Source organism: Sus scrofa, chromosome 1 (genome assembly GCF_000003025.6).
Source record: "Sus scrofa isolate TJ Tabasco breed Duroc chromosome 1, Sscrofa11.1, whole genome shotgun sequence".
Classification (NCBI taxonomy): Eukaryota; Metazoa; Chordata; class Mammalia; order Artiodactyla; family Suidae; genus Sus; species Sus scrofa.
The window spans coordinates 164329295-164349194 of NC_010443.5; the positions used below are offsets into that span (position 1 = coordinate 164329295).

Genomic DNA, 19900 nt, shown 5'->3' on the forward strand with positions numbered 1-19900 from the left:
CAGCAACTTGGGATCCATGCCGCATCTGTGACCTACATCACAACTCACGGCAATGCCTGATCCTTAACCCACTGAGCAAGGACAGGGATCGAACCTGCATCCTCACGGATGCTAGTTGGGTTCGCTAACCGCTGAGCCACAACGGGAACTTCTCTTACAAATTTTAAATGTTTCAGAGTAGGAAAAAAAAAGGGCAGTGCACATGTGAGAGCTCTCCCTCTCCATTCTCTGTGGGCCATTGTCTGCAGCAGTGTGATACATGGAAAGCAGGCTGTCTGGACGTGTGCACGTTCATGCGTGTGCGTGGAGAGAGGGGGAGATTTCAAAGTACAGAGTAAGCAGAGGGGTGGAAACGTTCTACAGTAGGAATGCTCCCTGGGGTTTCTTTGGCAAGGCTGCAGGGATTCATGAGATGGTAGAAAATGAACTGGTAGCATGCGGCTTAGGAAAGTCATATGCATTTAGCAGCTCTTCACAGCCGCAGCTCCTGTTCAGGATCTGTTGTAATGCTGCCATGACAAAGAATCATTATCTTCTGACCATGTCTCTCTTGTGCCTTTATTAAATGCAGAGTTACCTGGACAATTTTTGGCCTGATTTAAAGGCCGCCCACGAGCTTTGTGAGTCTATTGTTCAGTCTCGACGGGAAAGAGAGAATGAGAGTCAGGAGAGCCACGGGAAGGAGTACCCAGAACATCTGCCCCTGGAAGTGTTGGAAGCTGGCATTAAATCTGGGCGCTACATTCAGGTAAAGGTGGTGGTAAGAGAGACTCCCGCGCCAGGACCAGCCAGGGTGTTTCCTTCTCTTCTTTACTTGCCCCCTGCCACAGGCCTCTGATTTCACAGGCTGTCAACAAAGCGGGGGCCACCCATGTTCAGGGTGATGGGGGAGCCGTTCTTCCATGGACATCACCCTCGGTTTGGAGCTGCTCTGCAGAGCACTTAATTGGGTTACATACTGAGCATCACACAAGGAGCCTTTAATGCCTCCTGTCACTGGGAAAGAGAATATAGTTTTGAATCAAGGTCTAGAGGTTTGGCAAAAATATAAACTTGTTGAAATTTGGCTTCTTCACTCCTTTGCCATTTTCCTGCCCCTTTCAAGGGTCCTTTTATGATCCCCCAGAACCCAGGACCCAGATGCTGTCAGGGTCTTGAGAAGGAATCAGATAAAATTGCTATTCAGACTTCAACAGTTTTACGTGTGCACATGCACACGCACATATATGTGCACATACAGTTTTGTCACATGTGTAGATTTGTGTATTCACCACCACAATCAAGATACGGAACTAGGGAGTTCCCATTGTGGCTTAGTGGGTTATGAACCAGACTAGGATCCATGAAGATGTGGGTTCAGTCCCTGGCCTTGCTCAGTGGCTTAAGCATCCAGCATTGCCACAAATCACAGCATATATGCAGATGAAGCTTAGAGCTGGTGTTGCTCTGGCTGTGGCATAGGCCAGCAGCTGCAGCTCCTATTCAGCCCCTATCCTAGGAACTTCCATATTCTTCAGGTGCAGTCCTAAAAAGAAACACAGAACATTCCACCATGGATTTTTTTTTTTTTTTTTTTTTTTTTTTGCTTTTTTGCCACGACATGCAGTGGCTTGATGCGGGATCTCATTTCCCAGACCAAGGATTGAACCTAGGCCAGAATGGTGAAAGCACTGAGTATTAACCACTAGACCACCAGGGAACTTCCAGAATTTTATGTTGTTTTTGTTTGTTTGTTTGTTTTAGGATCACACCTGCAGGCATATGGAAGTTCCCAGGCTAGGGGTCAGATAGGAGTTGCAGCTACCAGCCTATGCTACAGCCACAGCAACATGGGATACTTAACCCACTGAGCAAGGCCAGTGATTGAACCTGCGTCCTCATGGGTGCTAGTCAGATTCTTTTCCACTGAGCCATGAAGGGAACTCCAGAATTACTATTATTATTTCTAAAGAAAGGGATCACAAACTTTGTAAGAGTATAATGAGGATATTTTCATAAAGTTTTAAAGTGTATCTTTTAGAGTTTAAAGCAGGCAGAAAAGAAATTTTTTTTTTTTTTTTTGTCTTTCTGCCTTTTCTAGGGCTGCTCCCTCGGCATATGGAGATTCCCAGGCTAGGGGTCTTAATCAGAGCTGTAGCCACCGGCCTACGCCACAGCCACAGCAACACCAGATCCCACCTGCGTCTGCAACCTACACCACAGCCCGCGGCAACGCAGGATCCTCAACCCACTGAGCAAAGCCAGGGATCGAACCCGCAACCTCATGGTTCCTAGTTGGATTAGTTAACCACTGCGCCACAACGGGAACTCCAGAAATTTTTCACATGGATTTTTTTTATTATGATTTTAGGGAATTCTGAATGTCAACAAACACAGAGCACAAATAGAAGCTTTTGTCCGACTTCAAGGAGCCAGCACTAAAGATTCAGGTTCAGTATAAACCTTGCGTAAATTTCCATACTACTTTTTTTTCCTAGTATTACACAATGAAGAAAGTAGGCTCAGAAATTATTATATCATATATGCCAACATGTCACATACCCCACGTATGGGGGGCTGTGTGGGATCGTGGGTTGGTTTTTTCCTCCCTAGCTTTTTCTGACTTTGTTTATAGTGGTAAATTCTAAAAAATGGTAATAGCTTATATTTTATTGAGTGCTTACTATACATTGGGTACTATTCTAAATACTTAATGTAGATATTATTTTTGGTTACTACCTTTTATACATGAGGACACTAAAATATAGAGAAGCAAAGTAACTTTCCTAGGATTACACACCTGGTAAGCGGTGGGGCCGAACCTCTGCCACCGCAAGCTGACCAGGATTTGAAGACATTGCCCTCGTTGTACTGCCCCAGTGAGCTCTACTGCCTCATTGGAATCATTTTAAAAGTAACAAAAATGAAAACAAATGCAGAAATATGTTGTATCATAATAAAATGTAGCTGCTAGTTCTGCAGTGACGGAGTGAGTAACCCTGATAGTCAGGGGAGCCTGGCGAGGCTGGAGGAGAATGAGATGCAGTGGCCTTCTCCAGGCTTCTGCGCTCAGTCTCCTGTTGGTTCTGCAGTATCTCGGTCAGCAGCCTGCTGACCACTTCCTGGCCACGTGGCCCCTGAAGTTGTGGGACAGAGTCCCAGTGTGGACCTCTGTAGTCTCATGCAGGAACTGTTAGCGTCCTTAAAAGACAGTTAATATCACAATCTTGTAAATTAACCATACTTCAGTAAAACTTTAAAAAAAAAAATGGTTGAGGGTGGCCTTACAAAAGCAAATTATACAGCATGACAGTGTTCCTTCCTCACCTGCGGAACAAAAGTTTGACCTCACTTTTGAAAGGAGGACGCTTTGATTTGCAGGAAAGCCGATTAGGTCTCAGACATACTGTGCTTGAAGTGCCTCACTGGAGTGGCTCCCCCTTGGCTTTATGAGGTTTCTCTGTGCTGCCCTAAACACAGGTCTAGTCAGTGACATCCTAATCCACGGGATGAAGGCTCGAAACCGCTCCATTCACGGAGATGTGGTTGTGGTCGAACTACTCCCTAAAAATGAATGGAAAGGAAGAACCACCGCCCTGGGTGAGAATGATGGTGATGACAAGGCCTCGGGGGAGTCCCCCAGTGAGCCCATGCCCACAGGTGAGCCAGCCCACAGGTCGCCCGGTCATCCATGTGGAACGTTAATTTTTCCTCTCCTGAATCCAGAAATACTGCAATTATTAATATATGATATCTTTTCATTTTACCCTCTCTGCAAATTTATTTTATTCTCATGAGTACCAAAATATGCTATAGCATCTCTCATCTTAAAACAAAATAAAACCCTCTCAGGTTCCATACCCCTTCAGTTACCACCCTTTTCTCTGCTTCAGTTTATGACAGGACTCAGTGAAACAGTTACCTCTGCCTTCTCTCTACTTCTCCTCTAAGCATCCTCTCCCAAAGCCACTACCTTCAGGAGCCCCCTCCTACCTCTTGTCTCTTGTCAAGGTCACCAGGACCTCATTCCCTACAGTCCTCAGCACCTGTCACCTGTCAGCAGCGTGTGACTGACGCATCACTCCTCGTCTTTGGCTTCTGGTTCTCCACTGATTGCTCCTCCTCAGCTCCCTTGCTGATTCCTGTCCATCTTATAGTCCTCTTGGATGTGCCCAGGCTCCTCTCTGGATCTTACATTCTTTCCCCAGGAGCTGCTATTCAGTCCCCTGGCTTCATCTCTTCAGCCCAGATCCCTTCTCCAGCCTCCAGTTTTGTCCACTCTATCATCTTTTTGGCCTTTTCCCCTGGATATCTGATGGGCACCTCAAACTCAACACACCCAATAACGAACTCCGGCTTTCTATCCCCGCCCTGCTCCTCCCCGACTCCTCCCCATCTCAATAAATGGATAGGTTGTTCTTTGGGTTGGCAAGGTCAACACAAAGACCTTGAACCTATCCTGGACTTCTTTCACACATTAGCAAGTCCTATCAGCTCTAGTTTTAATGTGTAGCCTCGATTCAGCCTCTCCTGCCTTCTACCACTTCTCTCTCAGGTCAGTGCACCAGAACCTCCTGGTGAGATTTTCCCAACAGCCTGTTCACTGGCCTTGCTGCTCCTGCCCTTGCTGCCAGATAGTCTTTTTTCCACACAGAAGCCACAGTGACCCTTTTAAAATCTTTAGGCCCTGTCCTGTCTCTGCTTCTGCTACAGTGACCAACTTGTCCTTTCACCCTGGAAACAAGCTTTCCCCAAACATCCCCACATCTCCTTTCCTTGCTTCAAGTCTGTGCGCAAAAGTCACTTTACTTAAAATAGCTGCCACTCTGGGACATCCCATCATGGCTCAGCAGAAACGAATCTGACTAGCATCCATGAGGATGCAGGTTCAATCCCCAGACTCGCTCAGTGGGTTAAGGATCCAGCATTGCATGAGCTGTGGTGTAGGTCACAGATACAGCTCGGATCCCGCATTGCTGTGACTATGGCATAGACAGGCAGCTGTAGCTCCAATTCGACCCCTAGCCTGGGAACATCTGTATGCAGGGTGCAGCCCTAAAAAAAAAAAAAAAAACTGCCACTCTGACCCTTTATCACTACTGATCACCTTACCATACTCTTTTTCTTAGCAGTCATCAATACCTCACATTTTTGTGAGACACCCAGACACCCCCACAGACTCTCACACTAGAATGTAAACTCCAGGAAGTCAGGGACTTTGTTTTGATACAGCTGTATTCCCTACTAGAACCTCTAACAGGGCCTCATCCCTAGTAGAGGCTCAATAAATATTTGTGAAAAGGTAGTAGCACTTTCAACTATTGTTACACTTTCTTTTTCTTTTCTCTCTCTCTCTCTCTCTTTTTTTTTTTTTTTTTTTTTTTAGGGCCTCACCTGCAGCATATGGAAGTTCCCAGGCTAGGGGTCAAATTGGAGCTATAGCTGCTAGCCTATGCCACAGCCACAGCAATGCCTCATCCTTAACCCACTGAGCAAGGCTAGGGATCGAACCTGCAACCTCATGGTTCCTAGTTGAATTTGTTTCCACTGCGCCACCCTGGGAACACCTCACTTTTTTTTTTTTTTTTTTACTTCAATCAGTGATGCTTAAAAGTATTATGAGAGTTCCCTGTGGCCCAGAGGGTTAAAGAACCAGCTTTGTCACTGCTGTGGCTCTGCTTATAGCTGTGGTGTGGGTTCAATCCCTGGCCCAGGAATTTCCCAATGCCTGGGGCATGGCCAAAAAAAAAAAAAAGGTGTTATGTATCAGACTTGCATACTTTTCTGTATATAATGTTGGACCAAATGATTCTGGCTGATGGGAAAAATGCAAGAAAGACAATGAAGAAGCCCAGCAGAAGGCATAGGTTAAAAAAAGTGAAAGTCATTGACTTTTCCCAGCATACCTAAACCTGAGATTGAGAAGGTAAGAGCAAAAGAGAAAGTGGGACTGATGGATTCCAAATGTCACATCAGGGCCCGCAAAGAAAGGGCATACTGACAATGTTAATAAAAAAAGTATCTATCTTTTAGGAAGTCTGATCCATTTTAATAACACTAGGAAGGCAAATGTTTAAGCATCTCTCAACTTGTGTGAATGCGCTTGAACAAATGGGGTGTTGTGTGTCCTGTGTTTGTCCTCACTGTAAACTGGTCAGAGTCCAGATAGATGACATCTCACCTGTTAAGGCTTTATTTTGTTTTTTTTTCCCAAAGGCAGAGTGGTGGGCATCCTTCAGAAGAACTGGCGGGATTATGTGGTGACATTTCCATCCAAAGAAGAGGTCCAGTCTCAGGGCAAAAATGCTCAGAAAATCCTAGTTACACCTTGGGATTACAGAATTCCCAAAATCCGAATTAGCACTCAGCAAGCAGAAGCCCTCCAGGTAGCTGACGTTATACCATTTTTGCCTCATCTTTGCCAGCTTTTGAACAGTCCCAGGAATCACTGTTAACTCCTTTGCATAAGAAGGGATAAATTATTGATGGCATCTGGCATTCTGAGATCCTGTTTTCTAAAAATTCTAAATATACAGCGCCATCTATTAAGTAGTCCTTGGTTAATAAATGAAGGCCAGACAGAAACCGTCCTAGAAAGAGCTGTGTAGGACAGCTAGAGAGAACATCCATTATCCAGCTGTCCAACACAGAAACTTTCAGCAGATACACTTTGCCAACACTAACAAGCTTTCTTCCAGCAAGCCGTCTAGAAATACGATCACTCTGCCCTGCAGGGATGATATAGTGGTACTTCACAGAATCGATTATCCATAAAGGAATAGAGCCCTGGAGAGAAGACAGAAACAAGAAAGTTAGAAATTACCCTTCACTGTGGCGAAGGGGATAGGCATTGCCCGATTTGACTGGCCCAATGTTTTGCAGTTTGTAAATGAGACAGTGAGGCAGCAAGTCCCCAGGTCATGGTGTACCTTTTCATCTCGAGCCTCACGCAAGCCTCTCACAGGCTCTCCGAAGCCAGTTCCAACAATTGCTTTCCATGCCCATGGTTTGCTGGAATCCTGGGCGGTGGGGCTCAGTTCACACCAATAATCTTCTCCCCCACCGAAAGATGTCTTAAGAAATTAGAAAGTGGAGTTCCCGTTGTGGCTCAGTGGTTAACGAATCCGACTAGGAACGATGAGGTTGCGGGTTCAATCCCTGGCCTTGCTCAGTGGGTTAAGGATCCAGCGTTGCTGTGAGCTGTGGTGTAGGTCACAGACAAGGCTCAGATCCTGCATTGCTGTGGCTCTGATGTAGGCTGGTGGCTACAGCTCTGATTAGACCCCTAGCCTGGGAACCTCCATATGCCTTGGGAGCGGCCCTAGAAAAGGCAAAAAGACAAAAAAAAAAAAAAAAAAAAAAAAAAAAGAGAGAGAGAGAGAGAGAGAGAAAGTAATTCCCACACACAAGAAACTGAGATTTTTTTTTTTTCGGTTTTGAATTTAATTTGGACTGTGCATAATTGGGTTTTTCCCTTGTGTCTCAAGTATTAGCTGGAATGAGTTACAATTGGCTTTCTTTCAAAGACTACAGTCTCCAGCCCACTTATTTGATGTAGCGAGGTAATGCCTCCCTTCAAAGCATTGGGCTAAGCATTTACATACCATCTGGCAATTTAGTCGAACATGAAGAACCCTCCAAAAAAAAGAAAAGAAAAAAAAAAAAAAAACACTGTTTTCAGATTGGCCACTTTCTTTGGATCTTGATGCTGTTTATGTCTTGTGTGGTTTGGTGCTGCTAATTGACCCACTTAACTTCTGGTGCTGGGCTTGTGTTTCCCCCTCTTTGTGCAGGACTTCAGGGTGGTTGTGCGCATCGATTCGTGGGAGTCAACATCCATGTATCCAAATGGACATTTTGTACGTGTTTTAGGAAGAATCGGAGATCTGGAAGGGGAAATTGCAACCATCCTGGTGGAAAATAGTATTTCAGTTGTCCCATTCTCTGAAGCTCAGGTCAGACTTCCCCCCAACCCTTTGGTGTAGTAAAAGGCATTTTCTTTTTTTTTTTTTTTTTTTCTTCTGTTGTTCTTTGTTTCATCATTAAGAAAGTAAAATCCTTGGCACTGTGTAACAACCCACTGTCTAAAACCATAGATAATGGAAAAATCTCATTATCTCATTATTACTCTGTGTTTGAACCAGATCGAAGTCAACTTCAAGTACAGTTAATTTCCTACAGCCTCACAGCTCTCAATTTTTACATTGTCCAACTGTACTTAAAAATAGTATGTCAGGTAGTTCCCTGGTGGTACAGTGAGTTAAGGATCTGGTGTTGTTGCTGCTGTGGCACAGGTTCCATCCTTGGACCAGAAACTTGCACATGCGGTGAATGTAGCCAAAGATAAAATAAATAAAAAGGGTATGTCGGCATCTTTTTTTTTTTAGGGCTGCACCTGTGGCATATGGAGGTTCCCAAGCTAAGGGTCTAATCAGAGCTATAGCTGCCGGCCTCTGCCACAGCCACAGCAATGCCAGATCAGAGCCGAGACTTTGACCTACACCATAGCTCATGGCAATGCTGAATCCTTAACCCACTGAGCGAGGCCAAGGATCGAACCTGCAACCTCATGGTTCCTAGTTGGATTCGTTTCCACTGTGCCACGACGAGAACTCTCAGTGTCTTATAGTCAGTATACATTCATCCCCGTGACTACTGGGTACCTAGTTACAAACCCAGCTGGGCTCCCCTCCCTTTCATAATCATTCCACCAGAGGCCTGCAGAAAGCTATAGGGAGCAGCTTCTTGGGTTCCATATATCTCTGACCCATGGTCAAAATATCATGCTCATTATTAAAGAGTTTTTATAACCTTTACAGAAGACAAAAATCCCATTAACATGAAACAGCAGCGATTTCCATCACTTTGTGATCTTTTAAAATCCTCATAAATCATGTTTATTATTCGTTCATAACTATATTCCTAGTGTGAACATGCTTTCATTTAAAATTATTTCTGTATATTGACATAGCCTACTTTTTTGTTGTTGCTTTTTCCATGGCATATGGAAGTTTTCAGGCTAGGGGTCTAATCAGAGCCACAGCTGCCAGCCTACACCACAGCTCACAGCAACACCAAATCCTTAACCCACTGAGCAGGATCAGGGATCGAACTCGCATCCTCACGTATACTAGTATGGTTCGTTTCCACTGAGCCACAACGGGAACTCCTAGCCTACTTATTTTTAATAATGATGGAAAACTGGTGTTCCTGTCGTGGCACAGCGGAAATGAATCCGACTAGGAACCATGAGGTTTCGGGTTCAACCCCTGGCTTCACTCAGTGGGTTAAGGATCTGGCATTGCCAAGAGCTGTGGTGTAGTTTGCAGACGCAGCTCGGATCTGGCATTGCTCTGGCTGTGGTATAGGTAGGCAGCTGTAGCTCCGATTGGACCCCTAAGCCTGGGAACCTCCATATGCCGCAGATGTGGCCCTAAAAAGCAAAAAAAAATTTTTTTAATGATGATGATGGAAAATTACCCTAAATTGATGTACTCTTTGCTCAAGCATTCCTCACTTCTTGAGCATTTGGCTATTTAATAATTTTTGACAGAATAATAGCTATAATAGTAAAATATTTTAGAATAGTCTACATTATTAAATTTTTATGTTTAACATTGGTATCTGGAAATTATTTGTTGACTTGTTTTGATAGCTCAGTGAAAATGTTAGAACAAAATAAAACATGGATTAGACTTCACGGGACTAGACTTCTTCCCTTTTAGCCTATTTAACTGCAGATTGATGACTTGAATAGGTAATAATGGAGAGAAAATGCCCTAGATTGATAAAAAAAGAATATGCTTTCAATATTTGGGACATGTTGATTTTTGTTAGGGCTTGAATTAAAACTCAAATACATTTTAAAAAATGGATCGCTTGAAAATGGGGTAGACATACTTTTTGTTAAGTCACTAGCTCATTTTGCTCCAGCCCCCACAACTAAAGAGGCTGTAAATGTCTGAGACATTCCCTCTCAGACTGTAGGGTCTTCCAGGGCATGGTGACTGTGACTTTCCTATGGATTCCTAACTTTCCAGAGCCTAGCACAGCTCCGGACACATATTAGGCACCTAATAAATAATTATTGCTCAAAAGAAGCAAACATAGGTTAATTGCAGAAGGTAATGGGTAATGAATGGGGTTTCTATGAGGTCACATGGAAAGTGTTGGAGAGTAAATTTTTATAGGAAACTTCATTTTTTAAATTAAAGTATAGTTGGTTTACAGTGTTGTGCCAATTTCTGCTGTACAGCAAAGGGACCTAGTCATACATAGATATACATTCCTTTTCTCGTATTATCTTCCATCATGTTCACAAGAGACTGCATATAGTTCCCTGTGCTATACAGCAGGACCTCGTTGCTTACCCATTCTAGATGTAATAGTTTGCATCTACTAACCCCAAACTCCCAGTCCATCCTACTCCCACCCCCCACCCTTGGCAACCACAAGTCTGTTCTCCATATCTGTGAGTCCGTTTCTATTTTGTAGATAGGTTCATTTGTGCCCTGTTTTATTTTTTTAATTTTTTTAATGATTTTTATTTTTTCCATCATAGCTGGTTTACAGTGTTCTGTCGATTTTCTACCATATAGCAAGATGACCGAGTCACACATACATATATACATTCTTTTTCTCACATTATCCTCCATCATGCTTCATCATAAGTGACTAGACAGAGTTCCCAGTGCTATTCAGCAGGATCTCATTGCTTATCCATTCCAAAGGCTCTTTGGAATGGATAAGCAATGAATTTGGGCTTAACAGTAGTCTGCATCTGTTAAGCCCAAATTCCCAATCCATCCTGCTCCCTCCCCCTCCCCCTTGGCAACCACAACATTTGTGCCCTATTTTAGATTCCAGATATAAGTAATATCATATGGTATTTGTCTTTCTCTTTCTGACTTATGTCACTTAGTATGAGAACCTCTGGTTGTATCTATAGGAAAATTCTGATGCATGCATTGCTAAAATTTTGGGCTCTCCTTGTACAGATGTGTGAGATGCCAGTAAACACACCCGAAAATCCCTGGAAGGTGAGTTCTGAAGAGGAACGAAAACGTAAAGACCTGAGGAAAACCCATCTGGTGTTCAGCATTGACCCCAGAGGTTGTGAAGATGTGGACGACACCCTCTCAGTCAGAGCCTTAGATAATGGCAACCTGGAGCTCGGGGTTCACATTGCAGATGTGACGCACTTTGTGGCACCACATTCCTATATTGACATTGAAGCCAGATCAAGGTAATGCTGTTTGAAACCAGCACTGCGATTATGTACATGTGACTGTAACATATTTTGTAGCTATGCTAGTTTCAGATTTTCACAACAAAGATTTCACAATTAGGAATAATTCTAAAGATTGCTTCAAAAAAAAAATTGAAGTCCACTTCCTTCTTTCCTTTAAAAAAATAGTGCCTTGATCAATTTACCTTTACACTTATTTGTTTATTTATATCCAAGTATGGTTGATTTACATTGTTGCATTTCAGGTGTACAGCAAAGTGATTCAGTTTATATAGATTCTTCTTCAGATTCTTTACCTTTTTCCCTTTTCCCTTTCCTTTTTTAACAGAATCTCTTCATATATCGTTTCCTTCTAAATTGAAATGGGTTAAATTTTTCATATAGTAATATTCTATTTTATATAAATACTGGATCATTACACTCTAATTTTTCTTATACAACCAAGATTTCGTGCCACTTTATCTTTTCTATCAGCAGGAGAACATTCAGCCCAAAGCGGTATCCCTTGGAAAAGTGGGAACATGGGAATAGCTTTATTACCCAGTCTGCTGCACTTTATGAAAAATCGACAGCCTTGGGGAGCTCGTGCTGAGGTTTTCCTCACTGCATCGTATGCAGTCAGCAGTTCTGTTTCTTGCTGCTGAAGGTCATGTACCTGCATGTGTGTCATTCACAGGGCCACCACTTACTACTTAGCGGACCGCCGCTATGACATGCTGCCCTCCATCCTCAGCGCCGATGTGTGCTCCCTTCTGGGAGGTGTGGATAGGTGAGTTTGTTCACTCTTTTTATCATCAGAGCTTGTCTTGGCTCTTGCTTCTGGCCTCTTTCGCCTCTTCTTTCTAATATGTCCTACTGCCCCATCCCCACCCCTGCTTTCCCTCTGCATCCTCTGCACCCACTGCCCACTTATTTGGGGACAGCTTTATTTCTCACCTTCCGTTCCCCTCCTCTCCTCGTTTCTGTTTATTTTCCTTCTGTCTAGCTTTGAGGTTGCTTCTCCTTCTGTTGTTGGCTTTTTAAAGTCAAAAGTCTAAAAACAAATGCATATAATGTTGTACATATGTGTTCCTTGGTCGAGGCTGTTTGGCACGAAGACCATGAACTTAGGGAGTTTTTATTTGTTGTAGTTAGATCATCTTGTCTTTGAATAGGTAATAAAACTGTGTAGCCCAAGATTCATCAGTTCTAAAAGATGTGTAGTGAAAGGCTCCCTCCTGACCCTTTCCCTCAATTACCAATTTCTCATGTATTTTTCTAGATAAAGACTAAGAAAAAACTCAGTTGTCCACCTTTCTATGTAGGGAAAAACCCAGTTCTTCCACACTGTGTCTTTCTTTCCTGCAAGTCTCCTTTGTCTTTACAGAGAACACGTCACATCTACCACTTCTGGTCACCAAACGTATGGAGGTTTTTCCCACACCAAGTAATTCTCTGCAACACTAGCTGGATGTCCTACAATTGAATTCAGTTGACACAGTCTACCCAGAGACGGCATCAGATTCCATAGAGCAAGGGCTCAATCCCACAAGACCGACCCCCCCCACTGCCTCCAACTTCAGACACTATCGCAAGCCCAGATTATCACCATGCTTCTGACCAACCAGCTGTTGATTAGAGGTTCCCACAACCCCCTCCTTGGACTTCAGATGCTGGTAGCAAGTCCATATTGTTATCTGTACTTCTGACCAACTGGCTGTAAATCAGAGGTTCCCAGACCCCCTTCCCCAGGTTCAGTTAATTTACTAGAGCAGCTCACAAAACTCAGGAAAGCAATGTACTTACTTTTACTAGTTTATTATAAAAAAGTACATGGTAGGAGTTCCTGCTGTGGTGCAACAGGATTGGTGGTGTCTTGAGAGCACTGGGACTTAGGTTCGATCCCCAGCCCAGCACGGTGGGTTAAGGCTCTGGTGTTGCAGCAGCTGTAGCCTAGGTTATGACTTCAGCTGGGATCTGATCCCTGGCCCAGGAACTCCATATGCCTTGGCATGGCCAAAAATGGGGGAAAAAAAAAAAAAGTACATGATCAAGGACACAGATGAACATCCAGATAGAAGAGATGCATAGGGCAGGGTGTGCAGGAAGGAACACAGAGCTTCCATGAGCTCTCCAGGCCCAGGGAGCCACTCTTCCCAGCACCTCTGTGTGATCTCCAACCAAGAAGCTCTCCAGACCTTTGGGGATTTTATGGAAGCTTCATCACATAGGCATGATAGATCAGTAATTCCACTTTCATTGCTTCTCCCTTCTCAAGAATGAGGGGCAGGGCTGAAAGCTTCTAATCATGGCTTGGTCTTTCCAGTGACCAGCCCTCATCCAGGAGCCCACTCAGTCTTCTTGTTAGAACAAAATCTCCCAGGAAATTACAAGAGTTTCAGCAGTCCTGTGTCAGGAGCCAGGAACAAAGACCAATATATTTTTTCTATTATTTCACAAATACACAGAGAAAGAGAGGCATATGAACAGGTAGCCTTTATTTGTTACACACATAATGACATTATATATATACTGTCAGCCCTTGCTTTTTTTTTCCTAAACATTTTTGTTTATTCATCAAGACAAAATGTTATCTCAAAGGCAATGTAAAAAGGAGATGAAAGGAATCATGTTTAATTTTAATTATAGTAAATTATTCTGTTAGTTTTACCATTTTACTTTCAGATGTTAGATAATTACATCCTTTCTGCTTTTCACCTTGTAAAATTCACAGCATTTACAGAAGTGATTAATTTTAAACTGTTGGACTATCAATATATTCTAATACATTTAGGTTAGTTTACCACTCTGGCTTCACTTTTCATTTTCCAAAATAGAGCGATTTACTGGCTCTTTTGAAATTATAAAATCCTGGGTGTTATCAGGAAGCTTAGAAGGTTTCACAGCTACCCCGCACTGATGCATGGTCAAATCCATTTATTCATTGAACACTTGATGAGTTCCTACCTTATCCCACATCCATCCCTTCCTTACTGTCTGTGTTCCAGCCACACTGGCCTTCTCTGAATTGCCTAAACTCTTCTCAATTTTTTTTTTTAACTTAACAGTGTATCTTGGAGAGCATTCCATATTAATGCTATTTATCTATGGAAATGTGATTATTTCCAAACTTTTGCTACTGTAAACAAAACTATACTGAATTATTTAGAATATAATTCATTTCACATTTTTTAAAGTACAGTATATTTGGGAGATCAAGTCCTAGAAGTGGAATTTGAGTCAACAGTTATATGCATTTGTGCTTAGATACATAATAACCAAATAGCCCTCCCTAGAGGTTTTATACCAATTATATTAGCTCCATCAATGTATGAGAATACCAGGTTCCCCACAGCCTTGCCAGCACAATATGTTGGGTTTTTTTAATCTTTGCTAATAGATGAAAATATCTTAGAGTGGTGTTAATTTGCATTTGTCCTACTATGAGTAAAATTTTTTGTATGCTCAACAGTCATTTATTAATACTTTTCTGTGAACTGTTTCATGTTTCTTGCCCCTTTTTCTTCTGTTTTCTTGATCTATTAGTAGTTGATTTATACGAGCTCTTTACATATTAAAAAATTAGCCTTTTTTATGTGAGTTGCAAATGTTGTATATATACATATACTTGTAGGCATGCAGAGGTTCCTGGGCCAGGGATTGAACCGGATCTCTTGCCAGCCACAGCAGTGAACAACAATGAATCCCTAACCACTAGGCCACCAGGGAACTCTGTTGTGTATATTTTTAAATAGAATGATATGGTGGTGGAGTTCCCGTCGTGACGCAGTGGTTAACGAATCCGACTAGGAACCATGAGGTTGCGGGTTCGGTCCCAGCCCTTGCTCAGTGGGTTATGGATCCGGCGTTGCCGTGAGCTGTGGTGTAGTTTGCAGACGCGGCTCAGATCCCGCGTTGCTATGGCTCTGGTGTAGGCCAGTGGCTACAGCTCTGATTCAACCCCTAGCCTGGGTACCTCCATATGCCGCGGGAGCAGCCCAAGAAATGACAAAAAGACAAAAAAATAAAAAAGACTATCCTATTAGTTCCATTGTAGCTCAGCAGTAACGAACCTGACTAGTATCCAGGCAGATGTGGGTTTGATCCCTGGCCTCTCAGGATCTGGCGTTGCCTCGAGCTATGTTGTAGGTCACAGATGCAGCTTGGATCTGGCGTTGCTATGGCTGTGGTATAGGCCAGCAGCTTTAGCTCCGATTCAGCTCCTAGCCTGGGAACCTCCAAATGCCATAGGAGCAGCCCTAAAAATACACACACACACACACACACACACACACACACACACACACACACACACACGAGTTCCCATCGTAACTCAGTGGAAATGAATCTGACTAGCATCTATGAGGACACAGGTTCCATCCCTGGCCTCGCTCAGTGAGTTAAGGATCTGGTGTTGCCGTGAGCTGTGGTGTACATCACAGACTCAGCTTGGTTCTGGCATTGCTGTGGCTGTGGGCTATGGCTGTGGCATAGGCCAGCAGCTACAGCTCCAATTTGACCCCTAGCCTGGGAACCTGTGCCGCAGGTGCGCCCCTAAAAAGACAAAAAAAAAAAAAAAAAAAAAAAGACTGATATCCTAGTTCAGTGTCATCCTATAGCATTTGAAAGGCTTAACCCTTAGCCCTTCTTTGCTAGAGAGCCTAGAGAATTGATTCTATTAGTCCTATTATATTCTAATCAAAATGGAGAAGTGTAAGGTAGGGTTTATAACATGACATGTGAGCTCATTTTAGATTTGCTCAAAGTTCAGCAGAACCTAATCTAACCTTGTTTTAACTATTTCTTGTAGTAGTGGAGTGTTTGGATTGAAAACATCAGACCAGAAACCTACAGCAATGTTGTTTCTTTCATTACATATAGGGTCTAGTTCTGCTTATTTCAAAAATGGAAGAATTAACGATGTGAGTGTGACTGATTTTGTAGGTATGCTGTAAGCGTCATGTGGGAATTGGATAAAACCTCCCATGAAATTAAAAATGTCTGGTATGGCAGAACCATTATTCGTTCAGCATACAAACTGTTTTATGAAGCAGCCCAGGAACTACTGGACGGAAACTTCAGCATTGTTGATGATATTCCAGAATTCAGGGACTTGGATGACAAGAGCCGACAAGCCAAGCTAGAGGAGTTAGTGTGGGCCATCAGAAAGTTGACTGACATAGCCCGCCACATCCGAGCCAAACGAGACCTTTGTGGTGCCCTGGAGCTGGAAGGAGTAGAGGTTCGAATCCAACTAGATGAGAAAAAGAACATTCATGACCTCATCCCCAAGCAGCCCCTGGAAGTCCATGAAACCGTGGCTGAGTGCATGATCCTGGCCAACCACTGGGTAGCCAAGAAGATCTGGGAGAGCTTCCCTCACCAGGCATTGCTGCGCCAGCACCCTCCTCCACACCAGGAGTTTTTCTCTGAACTCCGAGAGTGTGCTAAAGCAAAGGGTTTCTTCATAGATACACGGTAATTCCTCTTTTAAAGGGCAGAGGGTGGAAGGGGACGCTGCATATTTTTTTATCTTACAGTATTCTTAAAACCTGACAGCCAGGAGTTCCCGTCATGGCTCAGTGGTTAACAAATCCAACTAGGAACCATGAGGTTGCGGGTTCGATCCCTGGCCTTGCTCAGTGGATTAAGGATCTGGCATTTCTGTGAGCTGTGGTGTGGGTTGCAGACGCAGCTTGGATCCCACGTTGCTGTGGCTGTGGCATAGGCCGGTGGCTACAGCTCTGATTCAACACCTAGCTTGGGAATCTCCATATGCCACGGGAGCGGCCCAAGAAATGGCAAAAAAGACAAAAAAAAAATAAAAATCTGACAGCCAGGAGTTCCTGTCATGGCTCAGTGGTTAACGAATCTGACTAGGAACCATAAGGTTGCCTGTTCGATCCCTGGCCTTGCTCAGTGGATTAAGGATCTGGCATTGCCATTAGCTGTGGTGTAGGTCACAGGCACGGCTCAGATCCCACGATGCTGTGGCTGTGGCATAGGCCAGCAGCTGTAGCTCTGATCAGACCCCTAGACTGGGAACCTCCATATGCCACAGGAGTGGCCCCAGAAAAGGCAAAAAGACAAAAAAAAAAAAAAAAAAAAAAATCTGACAGCCAGATCTTTGACCAAAAATAGAAAATGTCTTGGCTCTTCGATTACTTTCTTCTTCTTTTTTTGGGGGGGGGTGCTTTTTAGGGCCACACTCACAGCATATGGAGGTTCCCAGGCTACTAGGGGTCAAATGGGAGCTATGGCTGCTGGTCTATGCCACAGCCACATCACTGCCAGATCCGAGCCACATCTTCGACCTACACCACAGCTCACAGCAACACCAGATCCTTAACCAACTGAGCGAGGCCAGAGGTTGAACCTGCATCCTCATGGATACTAGTCAGATTCATTTCCTCTGAGCCACAGTGGAAACTCCACTTTGCTCTCTTCATTTAGTATAATGTAGGTATAGAGGCTTAAAATGAAAAGAGGTTTATTTAGGCATAATTTTGACACATTACAATTTGCAACATAAAAGGAACCTGTTATCCTTGATTTAATTTCATCTACCCCTTAATGCAAATACCAAATAGATAATCCTATTTATTTCAGTATTTTTAAAATGCAGTCTATCTCCATGGCAATATCAGAAGACACCACGCTGATACAGTACACTTATGCCACCCCTCTGTAGAATGAGACATTTTACTCCCTACCTCCAGGATAAAATATTTGCCCTGTTAAAAATGATGAATAGGGAGTTTCCATTGTGGCTCAGTGGAAATGAACCTGAGTTGTATCCATGAGGATGCGGTTTTGATCCTCAGCCTTGCTCAGTGGGTTAAGGATCCAGCATTGCCATGAGATGCAGTGTAGGTCACAGACACAGCTCAGATCCCACATTTCTGTGGCTGTGGTGTAGGCCAGCAGCTACAACTCCAATTTGACCCCTAGCCTGGGAATTCCCTTATGCTACAGGTGCAGCCCTTAAAAATAAAAACTAAACAAAAATGATGTATAAAGGGGGTTTTTCTTCAATATATCTTTTTCTTTCTTTTCTTTTGGCCACACCCATAGCACGTTTAAGTTCCCAGGCCAGGGATCGAACCCATGCCACAGTTGCAGCTTTTGCCATGCTCTGGCAATGCTAGATCCTTAACCCACTGTGCTACATAGGAACTTCCTAAAATATCTTTTACTCATTTATGAAAATGGATTTTTTTTGGCTCTATCTTTAGGCAATAGTATCTTTCCTTGGCTTGTCCATAGTTGAGCTCTGGTGTATGCCAGGCACACGTGCTGAGTGTTTTCATTCATCACCCTGTATCATTTGTTCGTATCTTACAGATAGGGAAATTAAAGAGGTTAAGTATTTGCTGATGGTTTATAATTTAACAGGGCAGAGCCAGGATTGGAATCCACATCTGTCAGACTTGAAAGTTTGCCTCTCTGTTCATTATCCTGTCCTTGCTTTCCCCTTTTTCTCAGCAGGCTACAGTACAGAACTGTTATGTGCTATATTAAATCTTGAAAATAATTCTTTATTTCCTGGGTTTTTAAAAAATATTTAAAAGTAAATAAATAGAACGCTTGCTCTAAAAGAAAAATGGGAGTTCCTGCTATGGTGCAGTTGGTTAAGAATCCAACTGCAGTGGCTTGAGTAGCTGCAGAGGTGCGGGTTCGATCCCTGATCCAGCCTAGTGGGTTAAAGGATCCAGGATTGCCACAGCTGTGGCATAGTAGGTCAAAGTTGTGGCTCGGATTCAGTCCCTGACCTGGGAACTTCCATATTGCCATGGGTGTGGCCACAAAAGAAAGAAAAAGAATTTGGGTTTCTTTAACTTGTAGGCCTCAGGTTTAGTTTAGTTTTGTTTTTTAAAAAACTCCCTCTAGCTCAATAATTCTTGATTAAAAAAAAAAGTGAAAGTCTGTTCTTTGACCTGTACAGGACATTTCAGGATGGGGCGTTAGGAATTTATTTCAGCGAGTACTTGGCCACCTACTATGTGCTGAGCATTAACTTAACTTTGTAGGTTCAGCACATTACTACTTAAGAAACAAATTTGAATTCTGATACTTTATTTAAACCTCAGAAGCAAACTAGATTTCTGTAGTTGAAAAATGTTGCTTCTGAAGTTTGTCCAAAATAAATTTAACTACTAGCAGATGAAAGTATTCAGAATGATGAGGGAAGAGGTCCTCTCAAGAGTACTGACTTGTAAATTATTACTGGAGACTAAGTAAAAGTTTTGCCATTTTGTCAGGTCCAATAAAACACTGGCTGATTCTCTGGATAATGCAAATGACCCCAACGATCCCATCGTCAACAAGTTGCTTCGATCAATGGCTACACAGGCCATGTCTAATGCACTGTATTTCTCTACTGGATCGTGTGCCGAGGAAGAGTTCCATCACTATGGTGAATGATAAAATTTTCCTTGGTGTGGCCATAACCTAGAACAAGTTGTTTAAAAAATATATTTGTTGTTTATTTTGACTTTCTGGCTTTTTTTTCAAGGTCTTGCATTAGATAAATATACTCACTTTACTTCTCCAATAAGAAGATATTCAGATATTATAGTACACCGATTGTTAATGGAAGCCATTTCAAAAGATAAGAAAATGGAAATTAAGGAAAATTTGTTCAGCAACAAAGATCTTGAGGAATTATGTAAACATATCAACAACAGAAACCGA

General features: G+C 42.9%; 1 protein-coding gene across 2 annotated transcripts in view; it reads left to right on the forward strand.

The window, feature by feature from the left end:
* DIS3L (DIS3 like exosome 3'-5' exoribonuclease) overlaps positions 1–19900 on the forward strand; it is a 42063-nt gene that overhangs the window by 19175 nt on the left and 2988 nt on the right. The window contains exons 5-14 of one of the 2 annotated variants that reach the window (XM_021100270.1): positions 572–748; positions 2351–2429; positions 3460–3639; positions 6196–6365; positions 7773–7934; positions 10977–11224; positions 11904–11996; positions 16151–16684; positions 19468–19622; positions 19722–19900. In XM_021100270.1, coding sequence (XP_020955929.1) covers positions 572–748; positions 2351–2429; positions 3460–3639; positions 6196–6365; positions 7773–7934; positions 10977–11224; positions 11904–11996; positions 16151–16684; positions 19468–19622; positions 19722–19900 — 1977 coding nt within the window. Of the gene's footprint in view, positions 1–571; positions 749–2350; positions 2430–3459; positions 3640–6195; positions 6366–7772; positions 7935–10976; positions 11225–11903; positions 11997–16150; positions 16685–19467; positions 19623–19721 lie in introns of those variants that run through there. The other variant, XM_021100274.1, reaches the window with a different exon arrangement.